We start from the raw sequence: 12,327 nt of genomic DNA, 5'->3' as shown, positions 1-12,327 counted from the left end.
CTATCTGTTGAGGATAGAGGATTATTTCATCTTGGGGGTCTGAGGCTCGGGGAGGAAGACGGATGTTTTTTTACAGCTTCATACATCCCCTGCAGAGTGTAAATTCATGACCACAATTTAACCAGCGTTATTCTTCACAAAGCAGCTGCAGAACAGAACTCCACCAAACGTCCAAACGTGGACCGTTCCATTTTTAATATCTCAAATCTCACCTGGATGTTCACTCTCTCGATGACACAGGAGATGACGTGGAGCACCTGCATCTTAGTGTCGCACTCCGTCACCTGCTGCAACAACTGGAAGAGCAGCCCGAAGATAGACTCCAGGTACTAAACAAAGAAAGGAGAATTTAAAAAGGTTAGAAAACGGGGAAATGTTTTCATTGGCTAGTAGATCCTACATTGAGGATGGATGTACTCACCGGGAGGAATTGCTCCGTCCGGAACTCAAAGTCGTCAACGGGTGATCGTGAGTTAAGGATTAAATCAAACTGCTTTGGGTAGGCATACAAGCAGTTCATTAGTAAAACATGCTCTATTTGCTTTGGCGTACCGAAGAAATGATGCAAACCATGATGCTCTGAAAAATAATATAGGTAGAAGAAGGATATTGAGCTTCAGGGTTGTAGCTGTCTCAATCCGCACCTGAGAAGAAACAAATATATATGTACGGTTAGTTTGTAGTGAACTAAGTGAGGAGAAACAAATTGAGAGCAACATACATATAGAAATACATAAACATGAACCGAGGAAGATTGCCACAGCTGCACATAATGCAATTCAAGCAAACATTGAGGAAGAAGAAAAAAACTTAATTACACTTTTTCGTTAATGCAGCCTCAGAGGGACCGCATCGAGCTCTCGCTATGGCAAAAGCTTTTAATAGAGGAAACACAACAGCCGTCCCCTCCGCCCTTACGGATTCTAGCGGCGTACTATAGTTATTTAGGAGAGATGGAGGTGGAAATGTCCGCCAGGAGAAGAGGATCAGATGGAGGAGGAGAGATTAAAGAAGGTGAAGAAGAGTGAAGGGAAAGTGTGGGACTGACAACTCAATTACAGCGGGTCCTTGCCCTCTCACAACACATTAAAGGAACAAATGCCATTTATGGGTGAATAAGTGAGGGTCAGTTTGTTTACTCTGTCAGTGTGTGTGTGCGTGAGTGTGTCAACACTATCAAACTATAAAAAGGTCTTTGCAGGTTTATAACATTGACTTTTATCTCATCTTTCCTCCCATGCCAACATTATTTCTTAAGTCATTTGCTCCTAAGACCCCACACCCTGTATTTTCCTTTTCTCGGGCGATTCAAGTATGCACAGCGTAGCCCCTTGGCTGCAGCCTCCAACCGCCAATCAGAAGCTCCGATGGTTAGGAGGAGAGCTCGGCGGCCAAAAGCAGCCTCTCCTCTCCTCCGGCCAGAGGCAGAGCTTCACCTCACCGCTCCGCCGATCTCAGCTGCGAGTCGTGTCGGTGTGCAGGCCGTATTACCGGGCTGGCTGGAGTTATGGGAGGACCAGAGCCAAATTAAAGTAAAATGGTTTTCTTGAGGGATTGTGATGCTCGGAAACTTCACCACTTTTGTCCACAGGGGCTGCAAAAATCAACACACATCAAGCTAGTAGTAGCTTCAAATACAAATAAAAAGAGGAGAGGATCCTTTCACATATTAATTTGAAAATAAAAAATTTCCAAGATAAATTATGGGCCATTTAATGTTTATTAATGGTATTTCATAAATATTTTCCATGTTTGTTTATTTACTAGCTTCAATAGTTTCCCAGAGGCGAAGCAAGTTGAGTATCCCTGCCCTAGATCACGATTATGTTATTTTAGACGACAGCATACATTTGCAGGAAGAAAATGTGTTTGTCATTTTGGAAATATATTTTTCAGTTTATAATTTATTGATATCTCCTCATTTGTGGTTTAGTCTCTTAAAAAACACACAATCGCGTCTCGATTGAAGTGGTTGGAGTCGGTCTTCAAACTTTCAAACTTTCTGATTTTCATGCTTTTAACAGCAGTCAATTCACTTCAAAAGGTAAGTGAGCTTTCGGCTTACTCCTTATTACGTATTTAGCACTATGCTTATATTTCTGTGGATCAAACCAAGGCATGAACTCAGTCGATTCACACTTCAATAGCGTTTTTATAAACAACAACAGCAAAATCTCACCAAACTCAACTTCTGCATGTTTAGTGCACAGACTGCCCGGCTGCAGTTACTGATCTCGGCTTTTTGAAACAGATGATAACTCCAAGGCTGCGTGGTATACCATCTGTCCAAAACAAGCAATAACACTGCAATAATCATAATTTAACATGGTTTTGTTAAAGTGGCGCATGTCAACAAGAGTTAACACTAGCACGTACTTCCCTTTACGTGAGTCAACTAGAAGATCTGGACATCAGAAGTAAAAATGCAGCTAAGTTTCCATGGAATATGGTATCAAGTTCAGTCATTAAAAACACACTCATATGAATAAAAATGTTTGCATAATCCATACGGAATCCGTGTAACTCTTTTGTATAACGACTTTAACATGCTCTGTATTGCCCTCTCAACAAGGCAGAGACTAACTAGTATCGTCTCTCTGAGATGAACAGTATGTCAGGACTTTGCTAATGTATTCACAACGAACGCCTCCTTCAAGCCATTGATCATCTTGAAAGAGATTTAAACTGACAAACTGGCTTGACTGCTCCATTTGCAATAACTCCAAACACTCATCCCTTGTTCAAACCTGACGATAAGAAAGACAACAATGTACGTTCAAGACAATGAATAGCTTTAAGTTGTTTGATTCAGAGATGCCACAAGTGTTTGAAAGATAATAAAATACGGAATAATGTTTTAGTAATGCTGCATGCATGAACAAGCATCAAAAGGAGTATGCTGATGAACGAGGCCCATCAGTTGCCATCAGCACTGGCCTTGTTGGTAATTCAAGCACTAATGAGAGGAACTGCATTTCCATTCCACAGTAAAGTGTTGAAGATAATAGATTGCTTGATGAAATACTCAGATGGATCTATTAAAACACAGACGCTCTCTCTCTCACACACGGTCCAAAAATAATTCAGTCAAAACCTTGGCTTACTCACATCATTATTCCGTCTCAAACGGGCTTTGAGGAAAACTCAAAAAGCAGCAGGTTTAACCTGAATTTAAAAGTGATTAGAAGTTGAATCACTGAAAATTACGCTTGAGCTCCTCACTGAATCCAAACAAGCCAAAGAAAAGCTTCAACTTGGCAACCATACTCGCTAAAAAAAGGGGCTAAACTGTGAATTCAGAACATTAACATAGCAGCAAACTCCTATTTGCCATGTAAAGCTATAGTGCAGCCGCTCCGACTGTGCACTTCGCTCATCAAGCCGTGGAAGCGGATCACGCCGAAACGATGTTTCATTGACTTGTGAAAGACACCAAACACAAAGACAAGTGAGAGAGAGCAATAACCAAGTTGTATGTGGAAATTAGAATTAGAGCAGATACACAATAACTTGCACAAAGTGTAGCTAAAGCTCCTTTATCACAAAAACAACAAATGCTGGGGGGGGGGGGGGGACAGCTATCTTTTACTAAGCTTTTTTAGAGAGAAAATGATTAATGTATATTGCTTTGGATTTACTTGTCCGTCTCACATTAAATACATAAAACAACCTACAAAATGAATAATTTCACACTGATTGGAAAGGTTACAGGGGCAGCAAGGATTTAGGATTGGCACGGAGAGAAGGACCACTTGGTATCTGAGACCAATTCTGACCCGAAGAGAAGCCCATTATGATTCACTCCAACTCCTGATAATCATTACAACAATGTCTAGTAGTGTGTGGTTCAAAACAAAATGCCAGTCGGCATTCACTGTACAGTAACTAAAAAAAAAACCAATTGAGTGGGATTATAATCATGAGGAATGAAATCCATATTTAGGACGCCTCTACAGCTCAAAGCCTCCATGCGGTCAAGGAAAAGTGAGCAGAAAAAGGGACAAACTGCCGACTGGAACATCACAGCTTGATGCCGTCAACGCCGGCTTAACAGCGAATTCTCGAAAATATTACGACCTCACACTGGGAATGCAAATGCCCTGAAAACAGAAGCAGTTCAACTTGCCACCGAGCACTTTTTTTTTCTAGCATTAAAATCAAAGAGGACTGCAGCTGTTGAGAGAGAAAGAGAGAGAGAGAGAGAGAGAGAGAGAGAGAGAGAGAGAGAGAGAAGAAAAAAAGGAGAATGTATTGGAAGAAAATGAGGGTAGAACAACCGGCACAATAGAAAGCTGCGAGCGACTGGCATCTGTGATCTACGGTTCGGCTCATGAATGTCATTGATGGGTGCCAATAAACCGTCTCACATAGAAAAGCTCCCACGGGGTGCGACGCTCCCACAAAGACCTGATTATCTGCATTTCTCTAGAAGCAGAGTGGGTTTCTGGCACGACTTCACCTCCCTTCCAAGGCGCATGACGAATGTGTAAAAAAATAAAGTTTGTAGAGGTTAGAACTCCGGGGACACTTGTAGTATTCAGAACAACTTTCTGCTTTGTCACGGTGTTGAGGTTTTAGTTTCTGGTTTTCTTGTTTTAGTTTGACGTTACTCTGTCTCTTGTTCCTCGGTTCCCTTCGCTTCCCGCCCCTGTGATTTGTCTGCCGTGTCCTTGATTGTGATTGATTGTGTCTAATTGCACCTGTTTATCCGTTTATAGTGCTGTGGACAACCCCGTGTTTATGGATGCTTTGTTGTTTGGGATCTATGAAGACTAAAGATTACTTTACACCGATGTTTGCCGATTGGGTCCAGTCCTTTCCAACTTCACGTGATATGTTCAGCACAAACAGTTTTGTCTGTGGCTTTTTTATCAGGCTCATTCAGAACTCATTGGTCTAAACAATACATTCCTGGAGTTTTGAGACCAAAGGCAACAGTTTTAGTTTAAACAACATTGTGTCATTAAATGACTTCATTCAGGACACTCAATCTGCAAACCAAAATTATTTCTCCCACATGCATTGACCATTTTGATGAAACTACGGCTCTCCAGTTTCTACAAGTTTCACTTGTTCATGAGTCACTCAAACGTCAGAGAAACACTTTCCATCTGAACAAGGCGGCTAGAGAAGAGCAATAGATATTTATCTCCAATTGGACTGATTGATAGAGGGAAGTCTTTTCCATTAGTCCATTAAAAGGTTTATGATCAATAATTAATTGCCCTATAGGGGTTCGAACTGGCTCGGACATTATTGATCAGAAGCCACGACATGATTAGTACGCTGGTCTGCGATCCAACGGCGACCTTATGTGAAGAAAGACCATTGAAACTGTAAGAGTAGTTGTACTCTGCAATAGTATTAATGGCAGAAGTAATAGTGGTAGTCGTAGAAGTAGAAGTAGAAGTAGAAGTAGTAGTAGTAGTAGTAGTAGTAGTAGTAGTAGTGTTCTTGGAGGATGCTGACAATGGTTCCCGATGCCAACCAAACAAGTCCATGTTTGTTTCTTTATGATAACAGTGGTGTCCATATTGTTTACATATGGTGGTTGACTTGTTAATATGTTTTTTTTACAATTGGTGTATTTATTTATACTAGTGATGTTGCTCTTGTAATTGATGTCCCAACATTTAGCACTTCTTGTCTTTGAGAAAGCCACCTAAGACCATGAATGCAGCAGCAACGAGAACAAATTGGTCTCTCTGAATAGTCTCCACATATGTGTGTCTTCACGAGGAGGAAAAGGACAACCTAATGATGGATATACCTCCAGAATAGATTACTGCAACAGCATTGTTGATGGCACATCATCCAAAATCCTAAATGAACTCCAGTACATCCAGAACTCTGCTGCTCGCCTGCTCACCCACTCCCGCGATCACATCACCTCTGTTCTCCAAAACCTCCACTGGCTCCCGATCCCACAACCGATCCAACACAAAAATATTCTCCTCACTCACAAATCCCATTATAAGCAGACCGCCTCCTCCCTCACCAACCTGCTCCACCACCACCACCCTTCATAGCGGCCCCCTCCCTCTGGAACTCTCCCCAATACCCAGTACCCACCTCTTCAGAAATGCTTTTAGTGACTGTGTTGCATGTTTTTAATGTTTTTTATATGTTTTATTATTCTATTAGTTTTATTGCATAGCTTTTGGGATGTTTTAAATGTTGTGTAAAGGGACTTTGAGTGTTATGACGTGCTATGTAAATTAAATGCATTATTATTATACAATAACTGCCCACATTTAAATGCACCCCATACAAATACAATCATATCTGGAATTTGATAAAGAAGAACTTACCAATGAACCATTGAACGAAGACGATAAGCTGGTTAATTGAATATAACGCAACAGACACAAGATTAATTCTACTTAGCTGCCAGCAAATCATTTTAGGATGAAGCCAAAGTAGTAAAATGCGACCGACGGGACCAGCTTCAGTGAGTTAGAAATCCATTGCGACCGGCTGCACCGAGCTCCATTTCAGCGTAATTGGCTGTGAAATCAAAATGAGGGTGCTACAGACCTATTGATACTATTTTACATCATTAGTGTCACTATGTGTGCTCCTGTTCCCTTAATTAAAACTAAGTGCCCAAAATGGACGACGAATCATACAGTCCATACATTTAATTATTGTTAGGAGGCTTCCATCCATCACATGAATACCACCAGAGCATGGAGTTTGCGTGGGCTCTGCCATATGTGTACAATCATCTTGATTAAATTATAACCTTAATTACATTATAATCACATTCTGTATGCGCTACAGCAAAAAGGAATGCAAACAAAGACATATCTAAAAGATCCTTCTCACAGAGATGGATTATGACGCAAGAGAGGCAATTAGACGCAGAGAGATTGAACCCAGTTACTCATAACGGTTCAATCCAATAGTGAGATTATTTTGAATTGCATTGTAAATAATGCATGGATTTTTTCCCCCCCACATTCCTTAATGTAAATTCTGTTAAAAGAAAACACATCAATCAAGTGAACGGCTCATGAGGCACGAAACGCAAGGATGGCGAAAAGTAATTTGAATGGAGGATGACTAGGGTATAATAATAGCCACTTTTCCACAAATAGGATCACACAGCTGCTCATCAAGGCCAAGGATGAATAGAAATGTTAATGAGTAAATAAAAAGTTTAGCGTATTTCATCAAAGCTATTCAAAAGAAAATATCTCCGTTAAAAAAAAAAAAAAAGCCAAAGAAAATACAATGACAAAACAAGTTCCGCAATCCCTCGACTAACTACGTTTGGCTTTGTTGGTGGAACGTCGGCAGCATAATTGCCCCATGCTGTTAAGCTGAGAACTGGGTTTGTGTCGCTGACGGTGCACTCTCACTCGAGGCCCGTTTCAGTCATTACAAATCAAATGTTTTCTGGGGGAAGCTGCCCCTCCAGTCAAAATAAGCGGTTTACCAACAAAAAAAAACAACAAAAAAAACGTTGACTGTTTGCTGCAGTCTGTAGCTGCCTTACCACCAAGTCGGGATCCTGCATCAGGCTCAGGATGACCTCGTAGAGTAGAGGTCGAAGGTCAGATTTGAACTTGACGGAGATCCACTGTCCTATTAGCCAGATGACGCGTCGGCGAATCAACTTGTATCTGGAGAAAAAAAAGAAGGAAGGGAAGATGAGTTAGCTCTGGTTGCAGATAAATATTTTAACAAACTTATATTCTGCATACTATAATTTAGAGAAATGGGCCAACTGGCGCTCTAGTCTTATCTCCACAATGTGGCTACAGTACTTATGGATCCATTAAAAATAACTGGGCCAGCTATTCAAATGATGAAATCTGCCGTTGCTTACGGCTCATCCTGAAATTGCTCTGAGCAGTTGCTTGTGTTTTTAGTGGAGACTGCAGTGTAATTTGTGCTCTGAGGGAGCGAGCCACAGCACTGTCCTTTTATTCCACTTTATTATCCACACACAAGACTATGTCTAATATGGTGGCATACACATTTCCACTAAACTCTGTAAAACCAGAGTGTGGGTTGAATTAGAGTCTGCAGAGAGGTAGAGATAGTGAGATTTACACATACAGCTGACCCAGAAAAATGTCCCAAACAGAGAACAAGAAGAATGGAGTGCGTGTTTTGTTGAAATGAATGCATGTCAGGAAATCCTGGTGGAAATGGTGACCTGGTGGCAGAAAAATGAAAGAAGGTAAAAGGCCTAGTTAAAGAAAATCCACTGGGTCTGAGTGGTGTGTGATAGTAATTTAAATGACATGCATGGCCCAAATGTGGAGCACTGCATGTTGGGAACTGATGGTTTTTCCAACAGCTGTACCGGGGCAAGCGAGGACTGTCCCTCTGCATTTGTCTCCGGTTGTATCCGGGGACCGGTGTGACAGAAGAGAGCTGATGGAAAGTGGAAGGAAAGGAAAGAAGGGAAGATAAAGGAAGGGCGGGGGCTTCTTGTTGGCTTCTTATCAAATATCCACAGGGAACCAGAGACCAGTCTGGAAGATGTGAAACAACAGCATGACTCCGGACTTGGAGATGGGAAACAACTCTGTGTGTGTGCGTACGGGCGTGCGGGGAAAGAACGAAAGAAAAGTTTGTTTGTGTACTCAAGAACGAAAGCATGTTCTTGTGCGTTCTTTAGTCAATTGGTTAAATTGATTTCTTGATACCTTTCAAATGAACCTTTGCCAAAAAGGCATTCACGAACAACATTAAGCTTAAATGCCATCTGGCCTTGATTTCTCATCGTCTTAAAAAGCACAAGATAGCACTTCAGGGTTAAACTCAGATGCAGCAGAGAAGAAGGACAACAAACCATCATCCGATTACTTTCATAGGAAAACAACGGCAGATAGATTTGATTCTCTCGCAGCTTTTTTTTTTGGGAGGCAGCGACATATCGGATGGTTCCAACATGATAGAGCCGGTACGGCAGTGCCAGTGGGCGCGTTCCCAAAGCTCTCTCTATATCCAGCTTCCAAACAACAGCTTGGCAGCAGAATACTGACACTCGGTTAACAAGTCAGGGACATTGGGAATAAATAATAAAATTACAGAATACTACTACTGCAGGACGCTTGTGCATGTTGGTGTACTTCTGAAGGGCGCGACCAGAAACACATCACAAGTTATTGTTATACAAAGTGCAGTGGACAGCTGTTGGAAAACATGTTTGTTTACCCGAGTTTAGATTTGATAAACACCGACAATCGTCTGCATTATTCCGGACAACATCATAATCCGTGTGCTGATTATCATTCACTCAATGGATCTGTTGAAGTGACTAAAGGATTAGTTTTCCTCAACTCTGCCTGCAATATAAATGGCGTGTGGTGAGTGTGTGCATGTCTGTGACTAACAAATACAAACTCTCATCTTCCGCTGGGGAAGGTACAGCTGGCAGAGTGTATTACTGGCGTGCTGGCAATGTGGAAGGAAAGTATGGAAAGGCAGACGGACAGGCCGGTTTACAAGGACACTTGTCCGTCAGTCAAAAGGTTAGACACGACTCAATCACATTTGAGCGGGTTCATCCTCCATAACGTAACACAGCTGTCAGCAAACCTGCTCATCTTCTTGGCAAACACTGGGGAAATCCACATGGGCGAAATATGAACGCAATCGAAAGCAGAATCCCAGTTTCACATTAAACCCGTCACTTCTGTTCTGCAGGGATTTGGGATTTTTGAGACATTGTGTTGTAAAATAGTTAGCTTGAAATGATTCAAGTCGAATGCCGCGCTCACACCACGAGCGCCAAAAGCGACGAGAAAGCAAGGTGTGGGCAGCTACTTTGTCGGTAAGGCGACTTTGAACAGTTTATTAAACGCTGGTTGATGTAGTTTTGGTATTAAATTGAACTGGGAACTGGCTTACAAAAAGTGGATTAGTATCATAGGAGCTGTGAAAACTTTGAATTCTGTCTGGCATTAGTTGTTCGCTTCATGTCAACGGCTTTCATTGAAAATGTTTGTTGCTGTGTCACTCGTTCTTTTAACATAGCATAAGTCTGCGCTAAAGCCAAAGTGTGTGTGTTCGCTACAGTAATTACGGTATTGTATTGCAAAAGCCATGATGTGGCCAACCGTGACAACATAACCGCGATGAAACCAGTGTACCACAAACAGTGTGGTTATTCGTTTCTGTGGTACCTAGATTGTTCAAATATTATAGAAATAGGAACATAAATAGGAGTTAAACAGTTCTCAGTTCTATACCGATGATATAAAGAGTCTCAGACAGTCTAAGCTAACAACTATAACAAGCAAATAAGAAATACAAATTTTAAAAAAAAGCTAGTGCAGTGCTGCTGTAAGGATTAGACATCCAGAGAGGTATTCATGTTGTTGTTGTTGTTGTTGTTTTTTTGCTACAGCACCGCGACCAACCGTCAGCATACTCACTGGGTCTATTCGCTCAGTGGTGTCAACTCAGGTGAAAGACCTCGAGAGTCGCATTGGGAGCAGGTACAAGAGAAATAGAAGTAAACCGAGTTACACCGAAAACTGGTACCACTGGGAGATTGGGGGCCGTGAACCCGTCGGCGTGAAAAGTCTGATTCATTTGGCCCCGTGTCTACAGTGCAGCAGCGGCGAAAGCCCAGTGCGCTGCTGCTCGTTTGCTTACATCTGACCTGTGCGAACATGAACATGAGTAGAAAGAAGAAAGGAAAAAAAAAACACATCCACCCCTGGCAAATACTGTCAATAAGGGGGAAATTGAGTTTAAGACCCCCAAAGCGGTCATTTTACCGCATCTATTGATCCCCCGAGGGAGGGACTGACTTTTCTAACCAAACTCCACATAAAAGGTCAAGCCACAAAAGGCAATGACAAAATGCCAGAGTCTAGCGGTCAGTCTGGATGACAAAAAACTCCTTCAAGCTATTCATGGATGTCAATATGAGCGATACTAACAGTGTGTGTGTGTGTGTGTGTGTGTGTGTGTGTGTGTGTGTGTGTGTGTGTGTGTGACTTGCTGTCATTTCTCTGCTCTCGGACATGATGACTCATCACAGGTACAACAACTGTTCTGGTCGTGATACAGGAAGGAGGAACAGAAAGTTATTTCAATTAGGTGTGATTTTAATTTTATTTTTTTAAGTTATGAAAAAAGGAGCTTACTGGCGACCCGTCTCTTTTTTCCTTTCTTCCGCTTCTCACCTGCGACCTCTCCATATAATTTATTTTTTTCGGTGGCATTTCGGTGTCGTTCAGAGTGCACATTTTGGTGGCCGCCGTAGTAAACAGCGGGTTACTACTCGGGAACCGCGCAAGTGCAGGTTGATGTTGCCATCTCCTTACCTTGACAGGGAACTGCGTCACACTGATCAAAGAGCATTTGGATCAGTCGAGCATGCTGCCTCTACCCTTGAGGACAGGAGGAAGGACACCTGGACATCAATCAGCTTGTCAACGCCAGAGCTCCACGGACAGTTGACGTCCTGCAGTGCACCTGGCTCCCCATTTAGAGGCGCATAAGTCACCGGCAGACTGATTGTCCCACAGGCTTTCTGAGGTACGCACAGGGCAGCATGGCCTACAGGTTCAACAAGACCCACGGCAGACGATGAGTCTCTTTTCTATTTTGGTCCTTTTGCTCCCAGAGGCATGAACAGTCCCGCCGTGATGCGCTTTTGCAGTGCGGGCAGTGTAGCCCCATTGATCTACTGAAAAAAGGAACACTTGGCGAGACTTTTTAAACTATGTATATATACACTTTTTCTTTTTTTTTTTAAAGCCGAATGAGAAAACAGTAAACCTGCTACCCGTGCTAATATTGCCTGATTGTGGATGAAGATAAATGAGCACTTGCGACACAAGAGAATCACAAAATGTCCCAGGATTTTGGTTCAGAAGCAGGATTGATGAGCAGAGAATCTAAATGATACCCGACCAGAGGGAGACAGCGCGGTAACTGACACAGACCCGCTGAGAGGCTGAGAGGCAGGCAACAGAAAATCCTGCAGGTGTGACGAACAGGTGGATGCAGACCCCTCGTCAAAATCCCAGGACAACATTAATTAAGCTGCTCCAATACCACTGGTTTCTTCTGAAACTTTACTTTCAGCATGGTAAATGGTACCTCTCTTGCTTAGCAAATTGTTGTGAATGTCAGATTGTATTGTTCTCTATGATGTTAAATTCGTCTGAACAAGCAAGCTGTATCAAACGGTCCAACGGCCAATGTCCAGAGGGCCAAGGAAGGCAGGCGGAGCAGCAGGATCTGAGGATACTTTGGTCACGGCAACAAATGGGCACCAGGCGAGGGTGTCGGCCAGGAAAATATGCTTTGAATGTGGCTTCTGGCAGATGCCAATATAATTACTGTCCT

At 42.4% G+C, this 12,327-nt stretch overlaps 1 protein-coding gene across 1 annotated transcript in view; it reads right to left on the bottom strand.

The window, feature by feature from the left end:
* ipo11 (importin 11) overlaps positions 1-12,327 on the bottom strand; it is a 100,285-nt gene that overhangs the window by 49,263 nt on the left and 38,695 nt on the right. The window contains exons 16-19 of the mRNA XM_068566383.1: positions 7,502-7,628; positions 611-644; positions 422-462; positions 213-329 (exon numbers count right to left, since the gene is read on the bottom strand). Coding sequence (XP_068422484.1) covers positions 213-329; positions 422-462; positions 611-644; positions 7,502-7,628 — 319 coding nt within the window. The remainder of the gene's footprint in view (positions 1-212; positions 330-421; positions 463-610; positions 645-7,501; positions 7,629-12,327) is intronic.

The sequence above is a fragment of the Clinocottus analis genome, unplaced genomic scaffold (assembly GCF_023055335.1).
Source record: "Clinocottus analis isolate CAN_PGR_092001 unplaced genomic scaffold, fCliAna1.0.p SCAF_7, whole genome shotgun sequence".
Lineage (NCBI taxonomy): Eukaryota > Metazoa > Chordata > Actinopteri > Perciformes > Cottidae > Clinocottus > Clinocottus analis.
The sequence above is the reverse complement of the archived record's forward strand: the minus strand, read 5'-3'. Positions and strand labels throughout refer to the sequence as shown.